The sequence below is a fragment of the Ovis canadensis genome, chromosome 2 (genome assembly GCF_042477335.2).
Source record: "Ovis canadensis isolate MfBH-ARS-UI-01 breed Bighorn chromosome 2, ARS-UI_OviCan_v2, whole genome shotgun sequence".
Classification (NCBI taxonomy): domain Eukaryota; kingdom Metazoa; phylum Chordata; class Mammalia; order Artiodactyla; family Bovidae; genus Ovis; species Ovis canadensis.
The window spans coordinates 141,422,682-141,447,936 of NC_091246.1; the positions used below are offsets into that span (position 1 = coordinate 141,422,682).

Sequence of the window (25,255 nt, forward strand, 5' to 3'; positions counted from 1 at the left end):
AGTAGGGAAAACCACTAGACCATTCAGGTATGACCTAAATCAAATCCCTTATGATTATACAGTGTAAGTGAGAAATAGATTTAAGGGTCTAGATCTGATAGATAGAGTGCCTGATGAACTATGGAATGAGGTTCGTGATGTTGTACAGGAGACAGGGATCAAGACCATCGCCATGGAAAAGAAATGAAAAAACAAAAAAAGCAAAATGGCTGTCTGGGGAGGCCTTACAGATAGCTGTGAAAAGAAGAGAGGCGAAAAGCAAAGGAGAAAAGGAAAGATATAAGCATCTGAATGCAGAGTTCCAAAGACTAGCAAGAAGAGATAAGAAAGCCTTCTTCAGCAATCAATGCAAAGAAATAGAGGAAAACAACAAAATGGGAAAGACTAGAGATCTCTTCAAGAAAATTAGAGATACCAAGGGAACATTTCATGCAAAGATGGGCTCGATAAAGGACAGAAATGGTATGGACCTAACAGAAGCAGAAGATACTAAGAAGAGGTGGCAAGAATACACAGAAGAACTGTACAAAAAAGATTTTCATGACCCAGATAATCATGATGATGTGATCACTAATCTAGAGCCAGACATTTTGGAATGTGAAGTGAAGTGGCCCTTAGAAAGCATCACTACAAACAAAGCTAGTGGAGGTGATGGAATTCCAGTTGAGTTGTTTCAAATCCTGAAAGCTGATGCTGTGAAAGTGCTGCACTCAATATGTCAGCAAATTTGGAAAACTCAGCAGTGGCCACAGGACTGGAAAATGTCAGTTTTCATTCCAATCCCAAAGAAAGGCAATGCCAAAGAATGCTCAAACTACCGCACAATTGCACTCATCTCACATACTAGTAAAGTAATGCTCAAAATTCTCCAAGCCAGACTTCAGCAATACGTGAACCGTGAACTCCCTGATGTTCAGGCTGGTTTTAGAAAAGGCAGAGGAACCAGAGATCAAATTGCCAACATCCGTTGGATCATGGAAAAGGCAAGAGAGTTCCAGAAAAACATCTATTTCTGCTTTATTGACTATGCCAAAGCCTCTGACTGTGTGGATCACAATAAACTGTGGAAAATTCTGAGAGAGATGGAAATACCAGACCACCTGACCTGCCTCTTGAGAAATCTGTATGCAGGTCAGGAAGCACCAGTTAGAACTGGACATGGAACAACAGACTGGTTCCAAATAGGAAAAGGAGTACGTCAAGGCTGTATATTGTCACCCTGCTTATTTCACTTCTATGCAGAGTACATCATGAGAAATGCTGGACTGGAAGAAACACAAGCTGGAATCAAGATTGCCGGGAGAAATATCAATCACCTCAGATATGCAGATGACACCACCTTTATGGCAGAAAGTGAAGAGGAGCTAAAAAGCCTCTTGATGAAAGTGCAAGAGGAGAGTGAAAAAGTTGGCTTAAAGCTCAACATTCAGAAAACGAAGATCATGGCATCTGGTCCCATCACTTCATGGGAAATAGATGGGGAAACAGTGGAAACAGTGTCAGACTTCATTTTGGGGGGCTCCAAAATCACTGCAGATGGTGACTGCAGCCATGAAATTAAAAGACGCTTACTCCTTGGAAGAAAAGTTATGACCAACCTAGATAGCATATTCAAAAGCAGAGACATTACTTTGCCGACTAAGGTCCGTCTAGTCAAGGCTATGGTTTTTCCTGTGGTCATGTATGGATGTGAGAGTTGGACTATGAAGAAGGCTGAGGCTGAAGAATTGATGCTTTTGAGCTGTGGTGTTGGAGAAGACTCTTGAAGGTCCCTTGGACTGCAGGGAGATCCAACCAGTCCATTCTGAAGGAGATCAGCCCTGGGATTTCTTTGGAAGAAATGATGCTAAAGCTGAAGCTCCAGTACTTTGGCCACCTCATGCGAAGAGTTGACTTATTGGAAAAGACTCTGATGCTGGGAGGGATTGGGGGCAGGAGGAGAAGGGGATGACGCAGGATGAGATGGCTGGATGGTATCACGGACTCGATGGACATGAGTCTGAGTGAACTCCGGGAGTTGGTGATGGACAGGGAGGCCTGGCGTGCTGCGATTCATGTGGTCGCAAAGAGTCAGACACGACTGAGCGGCTGAACTGATACATATATATATATTTATTGTTATGCTTGCTTTTCTCTGTCATTGTATATTGTGTCTGTGAAAGCAGGTACATAACTTGTTTTAGAAAATAGGTCTCTGTAAAGAAAGGCCATACCTGGACCTAGGAGCTTTGAGTTTGATACTGTTAACTACATGGGATTTAACTAAAGGGACAAATGTGTCCAAATGTGGGAGGGAAAGTAAATTGAATATTTGAGCAGCATGGGGACTTGGGAGCCATGATTCTTCAGTAAATATATCATTTCTTTCTAAGCACATGATAGGATTGCCGTTTCATGTCATTTTTAAAATCAGCATAGCCATCCAGCTTACTGTGGCCGTAAAATGTGAATGGAAGTTTTAAGAGCAGAATGATTTACCACATTGCCTTCTATCTTCTTGGCAAGACAGTCTTGGAAGCATGTGTCAAGTAGAGTCCTGAGGGACTGTGATAAGCAGATTTTTTCTCCTGCCAGCCCAAGTTGGACATGTAAAATTGATGGGAAACAAACTTCTGTTGTGTCAAGCCACTGAGGTTTTTGGATTGTTTGTTAACTGTAGCACCACCTCACTAATTCTTATTGATGTATTATGTTATAATTTTAGTCATAGTAGGTGCTCAGTAAATGGCGAATACACTAAACTTTGAGGGCATAAGAAAATGAACAAATTCTAAAACTGCCAAGTAGCTTTTTGGCTTGTATTTCTTATCAAGCCAAGCCCACCCATGGACTCTTTTATGTGTAACATGGCAAAGAGATTTTATCATGTATTGTAGAAGACACAGGAAAAATTAAGAGAACAGTGAAACTTGTAGCATTTTAACTAGAAATAATTGTTAAATAATTGTAAAAACTAGAAATAATTGTTGAACTATATATGGTTTACTGGGTCTACGGTCCCCAACCTTTTTGGCACCAGGGACCAGTTTCGTGGAAGACAATTTTTGCATGGGCTTGGAGTGAGGTGGTGGTTTCAAGATTATTCAGACGCATTACATTTATTGTGCACTTTCTTTCTATTATTACGTTGTGGTAATTTGGTAATGCCAGCAGTGGGGAGTGGCTATACATGCACATGGAGCTTGGCTCCTGCTGTGCGGCCTGGGTGCCAGCAGCCACAGACTAGTTGCTGGTCCTTGACCCGGGGCTGGGCCCCTCATTTAAAGCATTGTTTCCTGCTTCTGGTGGCAGCAACTAAAGTTAAAGATTGTTGAATCTGTAGAATGTGTAGTGAATAAACCTTAGGAAGAAAATAATATGCATTTTAAACACAGGATTGAGGAAATCAATTGAGGGTATCTTTTGTTTCAAGGCAGTATTTTTAAAAATGAGGTGATAGGGAAAAAACCCCAAAGGACTGTTTTTTCTAACGCTAATGTCAGTGGCAGCAACATCAGCTTTAGTTCAGTGCTAGAGTAGAACCTTTCCTCATGAAGCCTTAGGTAGAACTCCAATGTATAAAGCTGAGCTTATGGGGTTGCTCTGATTTATATAAAGGCCTGAGGCTTACACATGGTCATCTTTCTGCTGACATTTACAGTATCCTTGGCTTCCCTGGTTGGCTCAGAGGTCTGCCTGGAATGCAGGAGACCCAGGTTTGATCCCTGGGTCGGGAAGACCCCCTGGAGGAGGAAATGGCAATCCACTCCAGTACTCTTGCCTGGAGAATCCCATGGAGGGAGGAGCCTGGCAGGCTACAGTCCATGGGGTCTCAAAGAGTCGGACACGACTGAGCGACTTCACTCCACTTCACTTAAGGAACTATAATTAGAAAATCCCTGTTCTGGAGCACGTATCGCTGCTGTGGCCATCTTCATTTTGGGGGGTTTGGGTTTCTTAGGAAAAGCCTTAAGTTCTTTCTTTAGGCATAATTTATTTTATATACAGTTTTAACAATTCTGACAAATTTCCCAGTTTAAAACTGGCTTGGAAGATACACATTAGAATGGGCAATGAATGTGTAGCCTGGGAGACAGAAGATTGGAAGAGTTGGGAAGAAGACAAAAAACCAAACCAAAACAAAACCCACAAGTAAATAGAAATAATAGTAAAAACAGAATTCTGTATGTCTTTGACACAATGTAATTAAGTCTGGAGAGATTTCCATTCAAAATATGGTAACCTGTAGTTTATCTGGTGAATTACCATCCTAAACAACTCATGCCCTGCAGATTTTGAATTTTAGAAGTTTTCTATGTTTTTTTTTAGCGATAAATAATGAAAACATTGAAGTAGATCACACTCTTCCAATGTTTACTTTTTTAAGGACTTTATGATAATTAAAACTTGTGAGAGACCCCCCTTTTTAGATTTGAGAAAATGAGCATATAAGTGATGTGCTATATGCCGCTGCCTCTGTTACTTCAGTGAGTTATCATGCAGATGCATAGTATCTATCTTGTCGGTCACTTTCTAAAAGAATGTTTTAAGAGATGACTGCGAACACAGCTTTTTTTGTGTGAGGTGGCCATGTTGCATGGCTTACAGGCTCTTAGTTCCTTAGCCAGGAGGTGAACCCGGCCCCACTCCCACTCCAGCAGAGAAAGGGCCACGCCCTGACCACTGTACCACCAGGGAACTCCTAAGTGCAAACCAATTTTGAAGAGAATTTACTTGCTGTGTGAAATTAGATTAGTGGTAGAATTAATGTAGTGCTATCTTTTACTCCCTTGGTGAGTAACATAATATATATGTGATCATGGGAGAAGATATGTTTAATATCTACTGGAAGGATGATATGAAAACTGAAGTGTCTTAAGATTGTGAGAGGTGAGGTAACAAAAAATCATATGAACTTACTGCTGTTTTTGTATATTTTCCTTCTTAGTCTTACTAAAGAAGATTAAAAAAATCCCCAGTGTATTTAGTCCTGAATTGCTTAGACTAAGAAGGTGTTTTGCTTATTGCAGTGACTCTTGGGTGATTGGGAGGTAAACTACTATAGGGATCCAGTTTATATTATGATCATGGTTTGTTTTGAATGAAGAACAGAAATTAGATCTTACAGTTTAAGTACTAATATTACTCATAACATGTGACTTCTGATCATCATCTTGTCTCCAAAAATTGAATCTCCTTTAAGGATGAATGTTTGGTACTATTAGGATTTGAATAGTGACAGTTGTGAGGCCTCTTGTAACAAATTACTTACCGTTTTTTAGATGGCAGTCAGGACTTTATTGGGAACTCTCTTTTGGGTATTATTTTAACCTAGGGGAGTGGTGGAGGAAAACATCTTTTTCTTTTTTAAGAAACTTTGGAATAGCTTTAAAGTCTTTTTCAATCTGAAATTAAAGAGGAAAACTAGTCTCTTCAGCTTAATGGAGGAAGGGATGAGCCTTAGCAAAGAATACTACCTGCAATAACATTGATGTGTATCCTTCATAGTTAATTTGAACTTATCTGTGACGTTGAAGATTTATCTGTAAGATTCCTAAAACGGGTCATCTGTGGGAGTTGGAGGCAACAAGGGAAATTTCCCCAGATTTTAAAAATTGTTAGTAAAAACCATATAACATATTTTCACTGTTTTAGGTATATAGTTCAGTTCAGTTTCAGTTCAGTCACTCAGTCGTGTCTGACTCTTTGCAACCCCATGAATCGCAGCACGCCAGGCCTCCCTGTCCATCACCAACTCCCGGAGTTCACTCAGACTCGCATTCATCGAGTCAGTGATGCCACCCAGCCATCTCATCCTCTGTCGTCCCCTTCTCCTCCTGCCCCCAGTCCCTCCCAGCATCAAAGTCTTTTCCAGTGAGTCAGCCAGTACTGTTAAATATGTTCACACTAGTGTACAACAGGCTGTAGAGCCTCTCACCTTGTGAAACTGAAACGGTGCCCATTCCCTGTCTTGCTCTGCCTTTGCTGTTTGGTCGCTCCTGACTCTTTTGCGACCACATGGCCTGTAACCTCCCATGGACTGTGATTCTAGCACCACTGGCAACCACTCTTCCGTATTCTGAGATTTTGTATATTTCTGATACTTCATATTAGTAGACTCATACAGCATTTAATCCTTTGGTGACTGGCTTGTTTCTCTTAGTATAATGTTCTCAAGATTCATCCATGTTGTAGCACATGACAAGATTTCCTTTTTTAAGGCTGCACAATATTTCTTTGTGTGTATATACAACATTTTCTTTATCAATAGATTTTTTAAAAGTCACTAATTTAATTAGAACAAGCTAAATTAAAACTGCATATTCAAATATAAAGAGGCTAGACTACTATTCCTGGACATTAGCCCTGGGAGGGAACTGATTTCTAGCAATACTTGCAGTACGTTTTTCTTAAATTTCTGTTTGGCTGTGCTGCATCTTCGTTGCTGAGTGCAGGTTTTCTCTAGTTGCGGGGAGTGGGGTTTCCTCTAGTGGTGCACAGACTTTTCATTGCAGTGGCTTTTCTTCTTTATCACTGGCTTCAGTAGCTGTGCAAGGGGTTAGTTGCCCCTCTGTGAGTGGAATCTTCCTGGACCAGGGATGGAACTCGTGTTCCCTGCATTGGTGGGTGGATTCTTAAACACAACCACGGGGGAAGTCCCTGCAATGTGGTTTTGCATAATTCTTTGTCTTTTGTCCTGGCTCCAGCTATGTGACTTAAGGGAAACTAGTAACCTCTTTGTTTTCCCATAAATAGGAGGGAAAAAGTACTGCTAAAACCTTAGGGTAGTTGGGAGTATGAAGTCAGTTAATGTATATTAAGTACTTGTAATAGTGTTCAACAAATAGTAAACCTTACATTTTATCACCTGGTAGAGGAGAACACTGTTTCTTTAACAGTAACATATGTTTAGTACTGCAGATTAAATAAAGTAAATATTTTACCGTTTACAGTGTATTAATTGTAGGTCATAGGTTTTCTTCTCATACATTTGTGGTATGTCTATAACATGTCTTCTATAAGGCATATTAGAAAATCAGTCATTTCCAGTTATATCTATGTGTGTGTATCTTATAAAAGCTTTTGTTTAGATTTACTAAGAAGAATAATTTTATTAATGTATAATCTTTAGTTGGGTAGAAAAGCTTTGAAAATAATTTGGGGAAAAGACTGTAAAAAATAGAGGGTTGGACTTGAAAAAGATTAATAGAGATGAAATTAAAGATTAAATTTGAGGGGAAGGGAGCAGTCATAGAAGAGTAATGATCCAAAGCTAAGAATATAGGGTTTATGGGAAAGAGATAGTTTCATGTTAAAGCAGAGATTTTATATATATATAGTTTGGTAAAGAAATAAAATTTGGTTTTAAAACTTTCCACTAAAGTGTTAGTTCTTTTGATCAGATTAGAGAAGTTATATTAGGAATCCATGTCTATAGTTTAGAACTATCCCCTTGAAAGAAAAACTAGAAAAAGACATGGTAGCCCTGAAATGTTCATAGGAATTTAAATAATTATGAATGTGAAAATCTAATTAAATAATATATGAGATCTTATAGGATTATCCTGTAATTCTGTTTAGGTGATTTTTATAGCAGGTGAAACTGATTAAAGAGAAAACATAAATAAAATTTTAGAATCAAATGAAGTAATTTCATCAGTACTTTAAAAATTGAAGGCAGAGAACATGAAAGCCTTTGATAAGAACAACAAAGTCCTAATGATATCCTATTGATAAAGGAGAATGTCTCATTTTATCAATAGTACTGTAATTCATATTTATCTAGTGTTACTAAAATTAAATATGCATGTTTCAGACTTGATAAACCAGCAAAGAACTTATTGTAAATACTCTGTTAACTCTATTGACAAATAATTAGCAAGTGGTCTTCAGAAGAAGCATTTAGTATGTCTTCTGGTAATATTTTTATTAGAAATCTAGACATTAGAATTATGAGTTATTAATGCTTAACTAATATTGATTATACAGCCTCTATTTTTTCTTTATTTAAAAGTGTACTAATGACATGTTAAAATATATCTTTCTATAATTTTGTGTTTGTCCATTGACTATACAAGAAAATTGGTCCTATCTTTGTAACCATACTCTGTGTGTGTGTGTGTGTGTGTGTGTGTATTTTTCATCATTTGATGTCCCTGTTTCTTTTTCTTTTCCTTCAGCTCTTAATGAAGTGTGCAGGAAATTGGGAAAAAATTCTTGTCAATGTTTTTTATGTCTGACTGCAGTTGGTCCTCATTGCTGCTCGTGGGCTTTCTCTAGTTCTGTGTAGAGAGTGGGGGCTCCTCTGTTTTCAGTGTCGTTCGTTGCAGTAGCTCTTCTTGTGGAGCATGGGCCCTAGAGGGTGTGGACTTCAGTGGTTGTAGCCTGTGGGCTCCAGAGCGCAGGCTCAGTAGTTGGTGGTGCAAGGGGTTACTTGTCCCTTGTGTGGGATCTTCCCAAACTAGAGATCGAACCAGTGTCCTTTGCATCACAAGATGGATTCTTAACCACTGGACCACTGGGAACACCCTGGAATTTTTTTTTTTTTCATTTATATATTTCTTGTACAAACTTGTTTTATTTGGGTAGACTTTGAAAACAGCTATATCTATGGGACAGAGCTATAGTTGAAACTATAAACTGACAGTAGCCTGTTATGTATCAGGCCAGATGAAGAGGAAATCTAAGCATTTTGAGGTAGAAAATATTAATAGGCACAGTAAAAAACCAGTGCTGTTAAGTTTACAAAGTTCTTAAATGTACACACAAGTGTCCTTGAGAACTTACGATTATGTTCTTGAAAAGATTTCTTCACATGGCTTTTGGACACCAGTTTCCTCCTGTCTCACTGTTCTTTTGTTTTCATCTCCTCTGTTCACTTTAGTGCCCTAGGGTTTCTTAACTGTATACACTCCATTCCAGGTGACTCTTAAGTAACCACCTATTTATGTTGATGATGCCCCAGTTTTTATCTGTGGACCATAGTTCTGTTTGAACTCCAGATCTGGTAGCTGCCTAATCAGCATGATCATTTGAGTATTTCATAGGTACTCAAAACTTTCATGTCCAGAAACGGACCCCCGAGTGGCAGCTCTTTGCCATAGTTTCTCTGCCTCTGCGGCTGCTGTTGAGTTGCCTCAGTTGTGTCTGACTCTTTGGGGCCCTGTGGACTGTAGCCCGCCAGGCTCCTCTGTTCATGGGCATTCTTCAGACAAGAATACTGGAGTGAGTGGGTTGCCATGCCCTCCTCCAGGGATCTTCCGCACCCAGGGGTCGAGCCCGCATCTCATGCGCCTCCTGCACTGGCAGGTGGGTTCTGTGCCACTGGTGCCCCCTGGGAGCCCTTTTTCTACCTCTGCTCTGCTCTATTTCAGTTAATGGCAGCTCCATCTGTCTAGTCGCACAGGGCTGAAACCTTGGAGTTGAATTTAACTCCTTGCTCTCACACCTCACATAAAATTGTTATCAAATCTGTTCACAAATATCTTTGACTCTACCTGCAAAGTATTTCCTAACTCTGACCATTCCTTACTGCTTCCTCATTAACTAGTTTCAGGCCACTATATCACCCTCTTACTCTCAGTGGCTTTACTCACTGAATAAAATGTAAGCTTTTAGTGACCTGCAAGGCAATACACAATGTATGACATCGTATATAATGGTATCCCCCATTTACCTCAGCTGTCTTACCACTTACTCCTCTTCCTTCATATTCATTTGCTATCTAGCCTCATAGGCCTGCTTGTATTTCTCTGAACACAACAAGCATATGTCCACCTTGCTCTTCCTTTTACCTGGAATTCTCGCCCCCACCTTCTTGCTCTTCGTCTTCCTTCAGGGTCAGATGCTATTGTGTCAGCAGAGCCTTTTCTGGCCACTGTAGTTGAAACAAGTACTTCACTCCTTTGGCTTTTTGTCTGTCCCTACTCTACTTTTTTACCATAACAGTTCACCACCACACAAAGCACTATGTATATTTGATCCTTGAACATGGGTTTGAACTGCTCAAATCCATTTATACACAGTTTTTTTCAGTAGTAAATACAACAGTACTACACGATCTGCGTTTGGTTGAATCCTCAGATGTGTATAGAGGGACAGTCAGTTACACCCCTGCCTTGTTCAGGAGTCAGCCGTATTAACTTGTTTATTCGTCCTGTTGTCTCTCACTAAAAAGTAAACTTGATAGAGGTATGAGCTTAACTCTTATGAACTTTCATCCTTGAAACCTAGAACAGTGACTGGCATATTGTGATCACTCACATATTTGTAGAGTGAATAACATTATATTCTAAACTTCAAATTAAGGACTTAGTTTTTGGAGCACAGTCGTCTTAAGGTTTTTTTGTTTATAAATTCCAGTGGTGGGAGAAGGGGGTCATTGGTTATATAGGAACTAGAGTTGAAACTACAACAGACATTGATTGACTGTCTTTAAGACTCCCTAAGTAATCTCCTGTAGGTTACTTTAAGTTTTTGTATTTAGAATCTTTCAAAGTATAATATACATTCAGAAAAATGTACAAATCATATGTGTATAACTTGATGAATTTTTATAAAATGAATACATAGGAGAAATTACCACCTGGATCAAGAAATAAGATATTGCCAACAATTCAGCAATCCCCCTGTACCTGGTCATTATTCGTTGTAAAGGTAGGCAGTCACTGTTTAGTAGTATTTCCTGTTGCTTTGAGCTTTGTGAGCTTTATTTAAATGGCATACCTGTCTATAGATATAGGCATTATATGTAAGAGAGTGTGTGTGTTTGTCTTCTATTTAAAATTACATGTTGGTGATGTTCCTGTTGCATATGAGTTCATTTTCATTGTTCTAACATATTCACTGAATGAATGAATATATCATGATTTTCCCCCTATTCCGACACTAACATGTATGACTCACTTCCAGTTAAGGGTGAGTTTCTGTAGTTTTAGTGTCATGTGCATATACATTTCTGTTGGAGTGAAATTACATGGGTTATACGGTATACGCACATAGGTTCAGCTTTAAGAGATATAGTCCAAAGATTTCCAAAGTCGTCCTATGGATTTACACATCCACCTGCAGTGTGGGAGTTTCTGTTGCTGTACTGCTTTGGTAACAGTTGGCCTGGTCTGTTTTAAAAAGTTTTAGCCATCTTGGTGGATGTGTGTTTCACTGTGATTTAAATTTTTCTGGTGTCTAATGATATTGAATACCTTTTCATACTTCTGTGGCCCATTTTGATGGGTATTACTTACCCTTCTCTTGCGCTTTATAAACAGTAGATTTCTAAAAGTAACTGGATACCATGTGGGGCTCTAATAACAGCTTGGTAAAAAATACTTTCCTATTATCTCTACTTAGATACTGAGGAAGATACAAACTTGACTGCTAGTACTAAAGATTTAGTTTGAAGGTTTGTCTGTCTTAAATTGATAATGCAAGTTGGCAAAGGGGTTATTTAGAATTAGGTAAATTTATGATTAATATTCTAAAATAACCCAGTGTGTGTATGATCAAGTAAAATGAAAAAATTGGGTATAACACCTGTTGGGCAGTTTAACTTACTGTTTTTAGTGAGTACTAAGTGGTCCTGTCCATATGAACTGACTTTTCTTTTTTTTCCACTAAGTGATGCTGGCAAATTAAGTATCCATTTGGGATAAAATGAAAAATTTAAAGTCTTACCCATATGTGTTATTTATAGATAGAAGGAGCATAGTGAAGCCAGAGACAGTCTTTCCAGGTAGATTATTAGCTATACTGGAAATTCCTCCTTAAGAAGGGTTTTTTAATTTAGTCAGATTGTATTTTCTGAGCACTTTTGAGTGAAGCATTATCTAAAGGGATGTGTGAACCAGTAAATAGAATTAATTCTAACATAAGCATGTATGAAGGAGATGGCATTTGAACTAATCTTGAAGGATAAGTAAAGGTTAGTGTTAGTTGCTCAGTCGTGTTAAAATTATTTTATAGGTTCCATTGAGAGAATTAGCAATAGGAGTAGGAATGCCCTTTTAATATTGTTATCCTCTTACTCAGGTTGTATTTCATTCTTGCCCTGTCTCATCAGTTGCTTTGTTTGTTATGTGTGTTTTCTTTAAAGCTTTCTTCTGTCTCTCTAGACTCCTTTATCTATATTTAGCATTCTGTGTTCCTTTTTCCTTGCTATCTTGTTACAAATAATGTAAAATGAGTAGCTTTAAAACCATCTGAGAGAGAAAAGCAAATCCTGTCTATTAATCCTGTCTATTTCACATGTGTGAAATCTAGAAGGATGGTCCTGATGAACCTCTTTGCAGGGCGTGGAGGCCCAGACATAGAGAATAGACCTGTGGGCCCAGTGGGAGAGGAGGGGTGGGGCGAATCGAGAGAGCAGCATGGAAACACACACTACCATGTGTATGCCTTGAGCTGATTCATGGTGATGCATGGCAGAAGCCCACACAGTAAAGCAATTATCATCCATTAAAAATATTTAAGATTCCTCATTTTATGGACTCAAAATTTATCCAGCATGGGATACGTGCTATTTGTATGCTGAGACTTTTAATTAACTGGTAAAAAAGCTAATACTATGAAGTGTTTGTGCAAGTATTTAAATGTTTGTCATAATGATGCAGGTGGACACCTGATTATAGAGTGATCAGTACTCATTTATGTTGTGTGTTTGGATGAATTTTATACGTATCTAATTCATCTTTTCCCTGGGGAAATAGAAACCAGTTTTCCCCTTAACTTCCAACCATCAAATTCTCTCTGCCTCTGAAGTCTAACACAGTTCATGGCACATAGTAGCTAATTATTTATTGAATGAAAGAAGGTGCTTAATAGAAGAAGACGTGGCTGTGCTCCCTCAGTTAAGCCATCACCGCCTCCTGACTTCTCAGAGACTTCACCTCTGTGTTTGCAGTCTCTCCCTCTGCAGCGAAGCTTCCTGGTGAACAGTTACACACGTTCCAGCCTCTCCTGCCTCCACAAACTGAACGAACCTCTCCCTCCCCAGCCTCAGCCTGTGCTCGCAGGTTTCCATCTCCCTCTCGAGCCAGATGTTTTGAAAACTTACCTGTACCTGTTACTAAACACTTTTTCGCTTCTTGCCTGTGTTCTTAGTTTCTGTCTTGATGTCTTGATTTTTCTACAGTACCTAATGTTGACCACTTCCTCTCTTTCCTTTCTTTTAATATAGCACATTTTCCTGGGTACTTCTTTCTTTCACAGCTTCCTCCTCTTCTGTCTGTTTAAATACCTGCATTCTTCACAGGCTAATTCTCTTCTCATTCTACTCATAGCCTTTGCATTTTCTAACCTAATTCTTTGGATGGGCTCCATCTGTGCAGGTCCAACTTTTTTTTTTACTGGTTTGTCTGACAACAGTTCAGACTCCATGACCAGCAACACTGAACTCAATAACTGTCCTTTACCTCCACCTGAACCTTTGCTAGTGTTTACTATTGCAGTGAAAGGCACCACCATCTACCCAGTTGCCCAGGCCAGAGTGCTCTCTCTTCCCATTTCCCTCCTTGATTTTTAGTTGTAGTTATTCTTATAAATTTAAACTATTTGAGGCATTTCTCTTGGTTTTACATTCTAGTTTTCATTAGTATAAATTCAGGAGATATTAGATAAAGAGTATTTTATTCTTCATGCTACTTTTGGCTCCAATTATTAATGACTAATACGGATCTAAAGTAATTTTCTATTGAGATTTTTAGTTAACATAAAAATAAAAATGGGCAGAAATGTATGTTTTACCAAAGGTGATTTTGTTCAGTATTCTAAATCATGTATTGTTTTTTAAAAGAATTTGTTTTTTTCTGAATTGAAAAAACCTCTTAGCTCACTTAGAAAATGATGTCATGTCATTATTGATATGAAGAAAGATGTTTGGCTATGCTGAGAAAATGATGTGGCTTCCTGCCATATCCATCTTCTTCACCATTGCATGCTCATTTTGTTTCTCAGTCTGGTTTATAATACAATTCCTTGAAAATAAAAACTCTCATACATAGGTACCTCCTTCCACAGTGATACTGTGGTTGTGCCCATTATGGATGTTTTTGCAAGGATTGACTTTAAAGGTTAGGTTTATGAGTAATAATTTCATAGTACCTACAGGTAGGCATAATTGCATTCCCATAATACCTACGTTTTGAATTCCCATAGTTTCTACAAATGGGTATAATTGATATAGACTGTACAAGAGAGGTTTAAGGCATTAGAATTTGTTCCAGTCTAAGTTGACCGTTAGATATATTGACTATTTGAACAGTTATAATTAAGTTTCAGATTGTTTTATGACTTAGCTTGCTCAAAAAATAATTGGCTTTCTTACTGAATTTTAAAAAACAAGCTCTCCTGCTTTCTTTTTGGCTTAACCTCTGATATTTAGAATAAAACAAGTTGTTTTAGAAGAATAATCCACAACAGGGAGCAATGATTATGCTCCACCAACAGAGGATTTTTTTACGTATACATAGTATTTACTCATTTTATCTTAGAGAGGCTCAGATCTCTTGCTATCTTTTTGGGCCAGTGGGCTGCTTCTCATCTGTATTTGTTTTTTTCTTTAGATATTAGGATCAAGGAAGAAGAACCTGATCCTGAAGAGTGGCAGCTCAGTGGCGATTCTACATTGAATACCAATGATCTAACACACTTAAGAGTACAGGTGGTAGATGAAGAAGGGGACCAACAACATCAAGAAGGAAAAAGACTTCGAAGGGTAGCTTGCACCTGTCCCAACTGTAAAGAAGGTGGTGGGAGGTATGCACACATGCAACATCCTTTTTTTTTTTAAGGCTGCTGATATCATCATCCTAATTTTTTAAATGCTGCATGCCCTGACACCTAATTAAGGGAAATTATTCACTACATGATCATCTTGTGTGTTTGTCTGTATGAGTGTGGCAGAAAAAGTTAGTGCACAAAACATGTGAAATCACATTTTTAGTTCTGAATGCCTTTTTAAAAAAAAACTAAAATTAGTTTACTTTAAAAAGAAGTATAGTAAGATGCCATTTAATAGGCCCATATCAAATAATTTGCAACCCAGCAATGAGATTTGCCTAAACACTGGTTAAAAAGTTGCTTCTTAACTTGAGAATAACTTATATAATATAAAGATAAGTTTAGAAATTGGTGATAAAGTGTATTTTCCATTTTCAACAGAAATGAATAATAAGCATTAATGGTGGAATTTTTAAAAAAGTGAAACTGTAATATTTCTGTTCAGTGTTTTTAAAAATTTAAGAAAAAAATGACAAACTCAAAACCTATCAGTAACTGTATTAAATGTGGATGGATTAAGCTTAATAATTAAGAGATTGAGTCTCTGATCATCCTTAAACTCCAGCCTTACATTGATTATAAAGAACATCTTAAATTGGCACAGGAATATTGAAAATAAAGAAATGAAAGAGATTTATTAGGCAAATGTTAACAAAAAGGAAATATGCATAGCAGACATGGTATTATTTGATATCTGTTTGATTTTTTCACCTAATCAAATGGATAGATAGGGATATATTTCTTAATAACAAGAAGTTTTCATCAAGAAGTTTACTAGCCATGGTACCTTTTTCCCACAACTTTGAAGTGTATAGAGAAAAAACTGATAGCACTCTAAAGACATACTAACCAAATCCTCTAGTCATAGTGAAATATCTTAATATACCTCTGTCAGAAATGAGCTATTTAAATAGACCGGGGGTGGGGGGATCTATGAATAGAGTTAATGAATTTGATCTAATAAAGCCTACCTGCCTTTGAAAAGTTGATTTGTACACTGGCCAGCTCATTCACATTAATAATAATGACTAATTGTTAATACTGAGAGCTTACTGTGTTCTAGATAGTCTTATATGTGAGGCATGGAGAGGATGAATGGTTTTTAAGAGCGTGTACAACTGGGATTTGGACCCAGTTTCTTACTCTAGGACCTGTACTAAACCACTATACTGCCTCCGGAGTAAATTTGCTTCTGCATCTGATCCTTAGGCATTTGTATTTACTAATGGTAATTATTCACTTGTTTGATTTATTCTTTGAAATGTTTCGGTCAATTTAAATAAGTTAGTGTGGAGTTTAGTTAGACAACAACTTTTCTGAAGTTTACTCTCATTTTTAGAGGAACTTTCAAGATAAATTTTTCATGAAAGTCAAATCTGGGGATCATGGCTTTGCCTGTGTTTTGCTTATTCTTTTTCTTTAAATGGAAAGTTTCAAATTTATTAAACTAAAACATGCCCCCAAAATTCAGAAATATAGAAGAGTATTAAAATAATACTTAATTTCCAGCCCACTTCAAGATGACTGTTGTAACATATTTGTATTTATCTTTCTAGACTTTAAATATATTTTAAAGTAGAATCACCTTCTCTGTTTCACATGTCTGTTCTTCTTATTTTGAAAATTCTTGTGATCATACTTCCAAGTCTACAAAAAGCTTGCATCAATTTTTTATGACTATAGTAATTCTAGTGTGTGGATGTATAAGAATTTAAAACCTTTTTGGGAGTTTATTGTCAGTTAATTCTTACACATATGTCTTTGCACGTTTGTCGGATTATTTCATCAGTATAAGTTGGCAGTGGTGGAATTGTTGGATCAAAGGGAAATGTCTCCTAGAAAGTTGCATCAATTTGTATTCCATCGGTGGGTATGAGAGTGTCTGCCCACACCCTTGCCAACAATGAATTCTGTCATTTTTAAAAACCTTGAAAGTCTGAGAGATGAAAAGTAATGCCTCACTATTGTTTTACTTAGTAGTATATTTTTGTTACTTTGTGAGATTGAACATTTTTTGTTGATATTTTACCATTTAAAAATTTTGTAAATTATTTCTGTCTTCTGTGAATCTGTTACTTCGTCTGTGTCATATGTGCAGATATTTTTTTCCAGTTTTACATTGCCTTTCAATTTTTTCAGTGGTTTGCAAAATGTGATTGTTTGTATAAGTAAGGAGAATTCTCACAGTTTGCAAACTTTTAAGCATAAAAGTTTTACTTGAGATGCATGTTATCATGTTGTTAAGTCTTCTTAAACCAAAGATTATAAAAATACTCATTTTTCTAGAACTTCTATGAGTTCATTTTAGAATAATTTATTCTGAGCAATTAAAATTGAAGTTCTTAAGAAAAAACTGTATTGTTTCTTAGAGCTCATTTGCACAAAATTCAGCTAATATATTCATGATAGGCACAATCATTTCATTGGCAGTTGCTACATCCAGTTAATAGAAGTATAACGTATAGTAAATCCCATTCTGCAAAGGTGAGATAGATGGCATTTTAAGCATTTTAGAATACTGGCCTTTTTCTTTCAGCAGTATTCTTTAAAAGAATATAATAGTGTGTGTAAAGTGGCATCTTTAAAGAACTAAATTTTGTTTTATCTTTTTGAGCAAGGTGTAAAATATAATTAAATATTTAAAAATTATATTCATTTGGGCATTTAGCCAATATTTATTAAGCAGAACCAGCCTTCAGAAACTTTATACTCTGGTAGAAGAGATGATAGTAAAATAAATTCTAAGGACATTATTGTTATATAGGTTTTGTGTGAATTAGACCTCAACCCATTCTTTTGAATCTGTTATTTTCCCTGTCAGCATTTCAGTTTGTGTTTTGTTCTCCTGTCCCATGCAAAAGACTCAATTTACTTTTCTTAATCCTTCCACTCAGAATTTAGCTTGCTTCATTGTATCATTCTGTCTTTGCATTATTAAAATTTTGGGAGCGAGTTTAAGAAGTCAAGAATATGAACTTAAAATTGTTAGATTTTTTTAGGTCGTGTAATAGGTATGGGGTGTAAATATATAAATCAAGAAGAAAAGTTATAGTCGGTAATCTTTTATTACTTAAAGGTTGTTAAGAAATTTACTTAAGTTCTCTTTCTTCATATCACATGCCATAGTCCATATCTAGCATTCCTATATCTTGAGTAACATTTTTCTTTGAATAGAAACTTGAACATGGGTATTGGGCTTTTCCCTTATATTGTATATTTTTGTGTGCCCTGTCTTCATTTTTTTCTTTCTTATATGCCCGTCTCATTTTCAAACAATAAATATGTCTTGTTTCCTTATAATTCAATTGATGAACAAATATCTTTCCCTGGAATTTTGGTTCTTTGAAAACTTATTTGTTGCAATAATTTATTTTAGTCTTGTGCTTTGTTCCTGCTCTCAGGCTGAATTTTGCAAAGTTAGTTCAATAATAGCACTTTTGAATTTATAAAAGACGGTGATTCACCTGAGTGGTAGGCTTAGAAGAGAGGCAGGAAGTTATGAGTGTAGAATCAACTGAATTGGGTTCTCTGTGAAATTGCTATGGTGGACACAATATGTAAAATCGGTTTGTACACCAGTAGCCACAGACATTGCTCTTTTTCTTTGGGCCATTCAAAAATAAATTTAAAAGAGCTAAACTAAATGGAAATACTGTTGGCTTTGGTTAAGACTTTGGCATTGCAGGTGAGCCAGCAAAACCTATCTCACTCAGCTCAGCTCTTCGAAGAGAGTTGTAGAAATTGGGGGTGGACTGGAGCTGAAACTAGAATTGTGTTAGATTATGACATCCTTGCCCTTGAGACAACAGCATGACTCCTCCTTGTCTTTACTTATGCTATTCCTCTGCCTGGAATGCCTTCCCTCCTTTCTATCTAAATCCTACCCACCTTCTCCACGAAGCCTTCTCTAACTACTGGAGCCCATTGATGTCTCCCTGTTCAGAACACCTATGGCACCTAACAGCCAGCACTGCACCGTTTAGCACTGTTTGTCCTATGGCAATTTCACATGCTACTGAGTGTGAGTACATCAAAATATAAATGTGGGGAAATATGCATTTTTCCAGTAAAATTTGAGAAACAATAGGTATATTATATACAGGAGGATTTTCAGGCTTATGGACGGTTTACAGGCTATATATCTAGACTGAGATTGTGGGAGGAGGGGAAGTTGGGTGGGGGTCTTAAATGTATCTTTTTTAATCTCAGAGAAACTGCGAAGTTTATTAAATAAAATTTCGACTATTGATGAGTCTAAAATGTCATTTTTTAAAATATAAACTCATTTATTTGTCTTTATTCAGTAACTATCCTTTTTTGTTGTTGTCAAGGTTGAGTAATAACATTTTCTGTAGTGTTTAATACACTTTGAATATCATTTCTAGAATCAAAAAAGTTTCCTTCTTGCTTAGGCTAAGATACCTGTGTTCACCCATCTAAGCACATACCTTCTAAGCCTTGTTCTTGCCATCAAGTACTGAAATGTAACAGATGTAAAACTTTGCAGTGTGGAGAAACTGCGTTTTATTTATGTCTCTGATTTATACTTTGGGGTATCCGCATGGTTATTAGTAGGGGAATTTTACCTGTAAGATAACTTTTATTTCATATAGTTCTAGGGATCTAGGATGACAGCTTTGTCTAGATTTTTTCCTCTGGTTTTCTGTGAGTCAGTGTATATTCAGGACATGGCCATGCAAATATGTGAATACATAATGTATATATCATATTAACTGAAAGCCTGAGTAAGGCACCTAATTAATTGTACCTGTGATGAGTTACTGCATCTGTTGTTGATTTATTTACTTTTTAAATTAGCTGACATTGTGACTTTGAATAGACCATTTAGTTTTCCTGTTCAGCTAATTTAATTGAATTGGGTCTATGCATAGCATTTGTGAATGATTCTGACAAGATAATAAATAGCTTTATTATACACTCTATGTATGAAATGTCCTTTTAAATTACGTATTTCTTGAAATATTTACATTTGGACAGCATTCACATTAGTTGTGGAGTAAAAGAACATGTAAAACTTCCAAATTCTTATTTAAATTGATTTTAAATGGTTTTGGTTTCTGATTGACCACATGGTGATAGTGTCTTCTGTTTGAAATTCAGCATGTTGAATATGATGAGTGGTATTGTCCGTTTGAATATTTTCATATAAGTATATATTATTCTGTGTGTGTTTTTTAGAGGTACCAATCTTGGGAAAAAGAAGCAACACATTTGTCATATACCAGGATGTGGTAAAGTCTATGGGAAGACCTCACATCTGAGAGCTCATCTTCGTTGGCATTCTGGGGAGCGCCCATTTATTTGTAACTGGATGTTCTGTGGTAAAAGATTTACTCGAAGTGATGAGTTACAGAGGCACAGAAGAACACATACAGGTTACTAATCTTTACTTTTAACAGACAAAAATTAATTATAGGGCTGCATACTACCTTGAATTTTTTTTAAAGCATAGGTTACTGAACTGAATCTTTTAAAAATGATTGTTTACATCACATTTCTATCTTCAGCAACATCAATTTAAAAACACTTTAATTCTAAACAAGCCATATGGCTTATCTTATAATGTTTTATGCAGACTGTGGTTAGTGTTTTCTTTTTCAGTTTTTTGTTTTGTTTTCATTTTATTCAGTGTCTTAAGTCACATTTATCTTATCATTGTTAATTATGTCAGTGTTCTAAATTAGTTGTATGCTTTTACTCTTGATCATTATTTCCTTCCTCCTTAACACTGTAATAATAATTCCTTTTCCTCTGATAATCTCATGTTTTAATATATGTGAAATAAGCAGAAAACTATTTTCTTTGAGGGGTAATAACCACAGCATCTTTGATGTCAGGATTTTCATTTAATTGTGTTTACATAGTGTTTGTATTGGAGAATGCAGTGACACCCCACTCCAGTACTCCTGCCTGGAAAACCCCATGGACGGAGGAGCCTGGAAGGCTGCAGTCCATGGGGTCGCTGAGGGTCGGACACGACTGAGCGACTTCACTTTCACTTTTCACTTTCATGCATTGGAGAAGGAAGTGGCAACCCACTCCAGTGTTCTTGCCTGGAGAATCCCAGGGATGGGAGACCCTAGTGGGCTGCCGTCTCTGGGGTCGCACAGAGTCGGACACGACTGAAGTGACTTGGCAGCAGCAGCAGTGTTTGTATGGTCGTTACATGGAATGGACCTAGGAATGACCCAAATTGAATTCTAACTTAATATAACATACACAGATAGTTTTCTCAATATAGTGATCAAGATGATCATCAGTCTGTGCTCAGCATTTGAAGAATTGATAAATATATAATGTATTTACAAAGCCTAGAGAGCTTAGAAGGAAGAATTATGGTGAGACTTTGAATTCTCTGAGATCTAACTATATAAAGTAACCCATGAAATATGTAGCAGTATATTATATGCTCTACTTGTTTTAATTTCTGTCTCATCTGGTAGGTAGACAGGTGAACTTCACCTTTTTGAAACTGTAACTGACAATATAAGAAAGTAGATAAAGTATGCCCAGAGGCAGAGATCATTATCACTGGGCTAGTAAGGCATTGTTGGGCATTAAGACCTTAAAGTGAAAGTGAAGTCACTCAGTCATGCCTGACTCTTTGTGACCCCATGGATAGTAGCCTTCACCAAGCTCCTCTGTCCATGGGATTTTCAAGGCAAGAGTACTGGAGTGGGTTGCCACTTCTTCTCCAGGGAATCTTCCCAACCCAGGGGTTGAACCCAGGTCTCTCACATTGTAGACAGACAGACGCTTTACCGTCTGAGCCACCAGGGAAGTGAGTATTAAGACCTTAAGATGGGCTATACTAGAATTTTCTTCACTGGAATTTGATTAGCAGGATATGAAAAGATACAGTGTAGAAGGGAAGAAAGGTCTATGATCAAAGTGTAGGAAACGCTGTGTTAAAGAGATTTACTGTGCAAGTACCTTCAAGGAGCACCTTCAGTCGCCTGTTAGTGAGCACTGCATCTTCAGGTAGGGGAGGGAGTGGCAGCCTCTCATTGTGCCATGTTGTCATTGAGCGTCTCCCAGAACTAATGTTTCAAGGGAGACTTTGGGAAATAACCTTCCCGGAAGAATAGAATAGTATCCAAATAGAAGAAGTGAGAGCTCTATTTGTCATGAGTGAAGATGAGGTTCTCTTAATACCTTTCTTTTATGTAGGATTGAGCCACATTAGAGAGCCCCTGGAAGTTAAGTAGTGGAGACCTTAAAGTATTTAGTTACCTACAGATTACTTTTACATCCCCGTGCCACTTAGTACAATGGTAAATTTCTGTACTCTAATAAAATTTGGTATTTAAGGAAGATTTTTCTGGCATTTATTTGTTGGATTGGAGAGGGAAAGCCTAGCATGTCACTGTAATAGTTCAGGCATGAGGTCTGATGAGGACCTGCTGAGAGGAAAGTTGCTGAAATGAGATAGGTAAGACATTTTGAAGAAAATAAGAAAGTATTGGATTTGTTTATTGTGTAAATTCTGTGTATTCCTTGCCTTGCCTTCTAATAATCCTCCCACATAGTGGGTCTTCAGCATAATAGAAGTTTTGTCTGTCTTTTGTGTTTAAAAAATGTAGTTTTAAAATACCTTAAAAATATTTTTTATTCATGTTGAAAAATAAATTTAGGCATCAGAGTCTTACTAACTTTAACATCATGATGTATTAGGCTTGCTTTTGATTATTCCAACTGAAATCAGATCAGATAACCATCTCCAGTTCTTGGGACTACCCAGTCTTTATTAGATTTCAAGCTTGTGTCTTGGCTTTAATCTTGAAGTACTTTGTGTAGTTTCTTGAATTTGCACTTATGAGTTGAAAGGTTAAATATCAGGATCTGACATGTTAATAATATCTGAAGTATAGCTTAAAACTATAGTTTTCTTTAGAGAAGTATGTTACAGGTTGTCATTTTTAAGCTGGTATCTTATAACAGATGTTTGAAAACAAACTTAGCATAGTTGAGGTATTAAGATTCTTATCTGATATCAGTGTATAGTTTAATAAGTTTGAAGATTGCTTTTCATCCAAAAATAAAGATGATAAATTTATTTTGAAGAAAAAATATTGCAGGGACAGCTCATGAATCGAATACAATTCTAATTGAATTCTGCTCCCTGTCCCTAAAACTGTCAGTCTTGGCTTATTTTCTTTCTCAGAGAATGAGTCCACTAATGTTGAATTTAAAAAACTAAGTAACTCAATTTCTTTAACAGGTGAGAAGAAATTTGTTTGTCCAGAATGTTCAAAACGCTTTATGAGAAGTGATCACCTTGCCAAACATATTAAAACACATCAGAATAAAAAAGGTATCCACTCTAGCAGTACAGTGCTGGCATCCGTGGAAGCTGCACGAGATGATACTTTGATTACTGCAGGAGGAACAACACTTATCCTTGCAAATATTCAACAAGGTTCTGTTTCAGGGATAGGAACTGTCAATACTTCCACCACCAGCAATCAAGACATCCTTACCAACACTGAAATACCTTTACAGCTTGTCACAGTTTCCGGAAATGAGACAATGGAGTAAATATTACACAAATACTTATTCATTGTGGTTATTTTTATACAGTAGTGAGAAGAATATTGTTCCTAAGTTCTTAGATATCTTTTTATTGATGTGCAAAAATTTTTGGATTGACAGTAACTTGGTTATACATGACACTGAAATGCCTTACTTTGTATGATATTCCATAGTATATTAAAAATGGTAAAATTGCATGGGTTTTGTAGGTACTTTTGGAATCTAGAAGAAATGAAATTTTACCAAGTTATATAAAGAGAAAATTGAATTTAACAATGCGAATGGTAGTCTAACCAAATGCACCAATCCTGTGTGGTTTAGTGTAAAAATGAGAACATGTTGGTATTTATCTATTGTAAGATAAAAAAGTTGGTGGGTGAAAGAAATCATGTTATGATAAAAAAAAATTTTTGTAATTTTCTTGATGACTGGAATTTTTATTATGCATAACTGACAAATCAAGTTTCCAAGCAAATGTTACATAGTGTAGGCTTTACTTAGCTTATCAATTTGTCATTTTGAAGCTAATTATTTTAATTAGGTTAACTATGTACAATATTTTAAGCATTACTCTTGTAAGATTTTGAAAAATACATTTTAACATGGAACTCTAGGGATAGTCACCTTTTAAATCCTGTTGAAAAGCCATGTTTAAGATTTAATTTGCCAAAATAATGTCTTGTTAATATCCTTTCAATAACGAAGTTGGGCAATATAACCAATGTTTAAAAAGGTTTAAAATGTATAGGTTGAGGCATTTGGGTGGTAAGAAAATGTTATAGTGAATTATCCCTTTTCTTGAATATTGGAGGACCAAAAAAATAAGGTTTATTGCGTCTTAGCAGTGATTTTTTTTTTTTTTTTAAATCCAATCTTGTTTCCAAAAACCACATGTCTGCCAGGGCCTTAAAAGCCATCATGTAAATTACCAGTAAAGTATAACATATGCAAACATAACAAAATCACTTCCATAGTGACGATACTCCAACCATATGGATATTAGTCATAGAGAACTAGAGGTTTTATGATATTTTTTTAAGTCTTTTTTTTTTTTTTTTTTTGGTCTAGGTAGTCAGTCTGCACTTAAATATAAACCATTTTCCTTTTTTTGCTTTTTCCCTTAAAATTTATATGTATTCAGTACATTTAATTGAGAAATGTATGTTTTTTATTATGCTGTATTTTCTTTTTATTTTTTAATTATTGTTTATATTTTCAATTATTAAAAATGTACAAAATAAAGTTTCATTGCTGGTCTTGTAAGAGCTATACAATTTTCTTAAATGTATACCTATAACTGCAGCAGTTCACCTATTTCAAAAATTTGGAATTCTGTTCATTTGTTATTCTTAAGACCACCTCAAATTTAAAGGCTACCTTATTGTACGTTTAAAGTGTATTATAACAGTGTGGTAGTTAATAAAACACTATTTTTTTTCTTTTGAGTTTGTTGTATTCCTGTGCATTTAAAATAATTGCAGTGGTATGGGGTGAGAAAATTGGTATGGTTTATTTTTCTTAGCATTTTATTTGCAGATTCTTGATTTCAGAAACTGAAATTATTGTAAACATATATATTTACTTATAAAGGGAAGAGTAGAGGCTCCTGGAGATAACTTTTTTTTTTTTTTCATCTAAGAATGAGCTTATTAAATAGAACTTCTGAAAAAAATCTTTTAACTCTTGGCCCACATTGATTCATAGGAATTTTATCAGTCCATTTTGCAAACCTTGTTTTTTGTTTCCCCTGTTAAAGCAATGCAGAGTATTTTGATTTATCAAAAATTTGAGTTTACTTGAAGATTCTTAAAAATGATAACATAAAACAGCTTTGGTAACCATGACAAGAGTTATTTGAAAAGGTTTTTTAATTTACATATATTTAATCATAAAGGCAGGGTAAGAGGGAAGGAAAAATAGGATATCAGTGTGAATATCTTAGATATTT

At 36.2% G+C, this 25,255-nt stretch overlaps 1 protein-coding gene across 1 annotated transcript in view; it reads left to right on the forward strand.

Annotated features, from left to right (window-relative positions):
* The window catches only part of SP3 (Sp3 transcription factor), a 56,531-nt gene extending 31,779 nt beyond the window's left edge, over positions 1–24,752 (forward strand). The window contains exons 5-7 of the mRNA XM_069577147.1: positions 14,538–14,730; positions 19,954–20,150; positions 22,997–24,752. Coding sequence (XP_069433248.1) covers positions 14,538–14,730; positions 19,954–20,150; positions 22,997–23,313 — 707 coding nt within the window. The 3' untranslated portion in view covers positions 23,314–24,752. The remainder of the gene's footprint in view (positions 1–14,537; positions 14,731–19,953; positions 20,151–22,996) is intronic.
* The last annotated feature ends 503 nt before the right edge of the window (positions 24,753–25,255 follow it).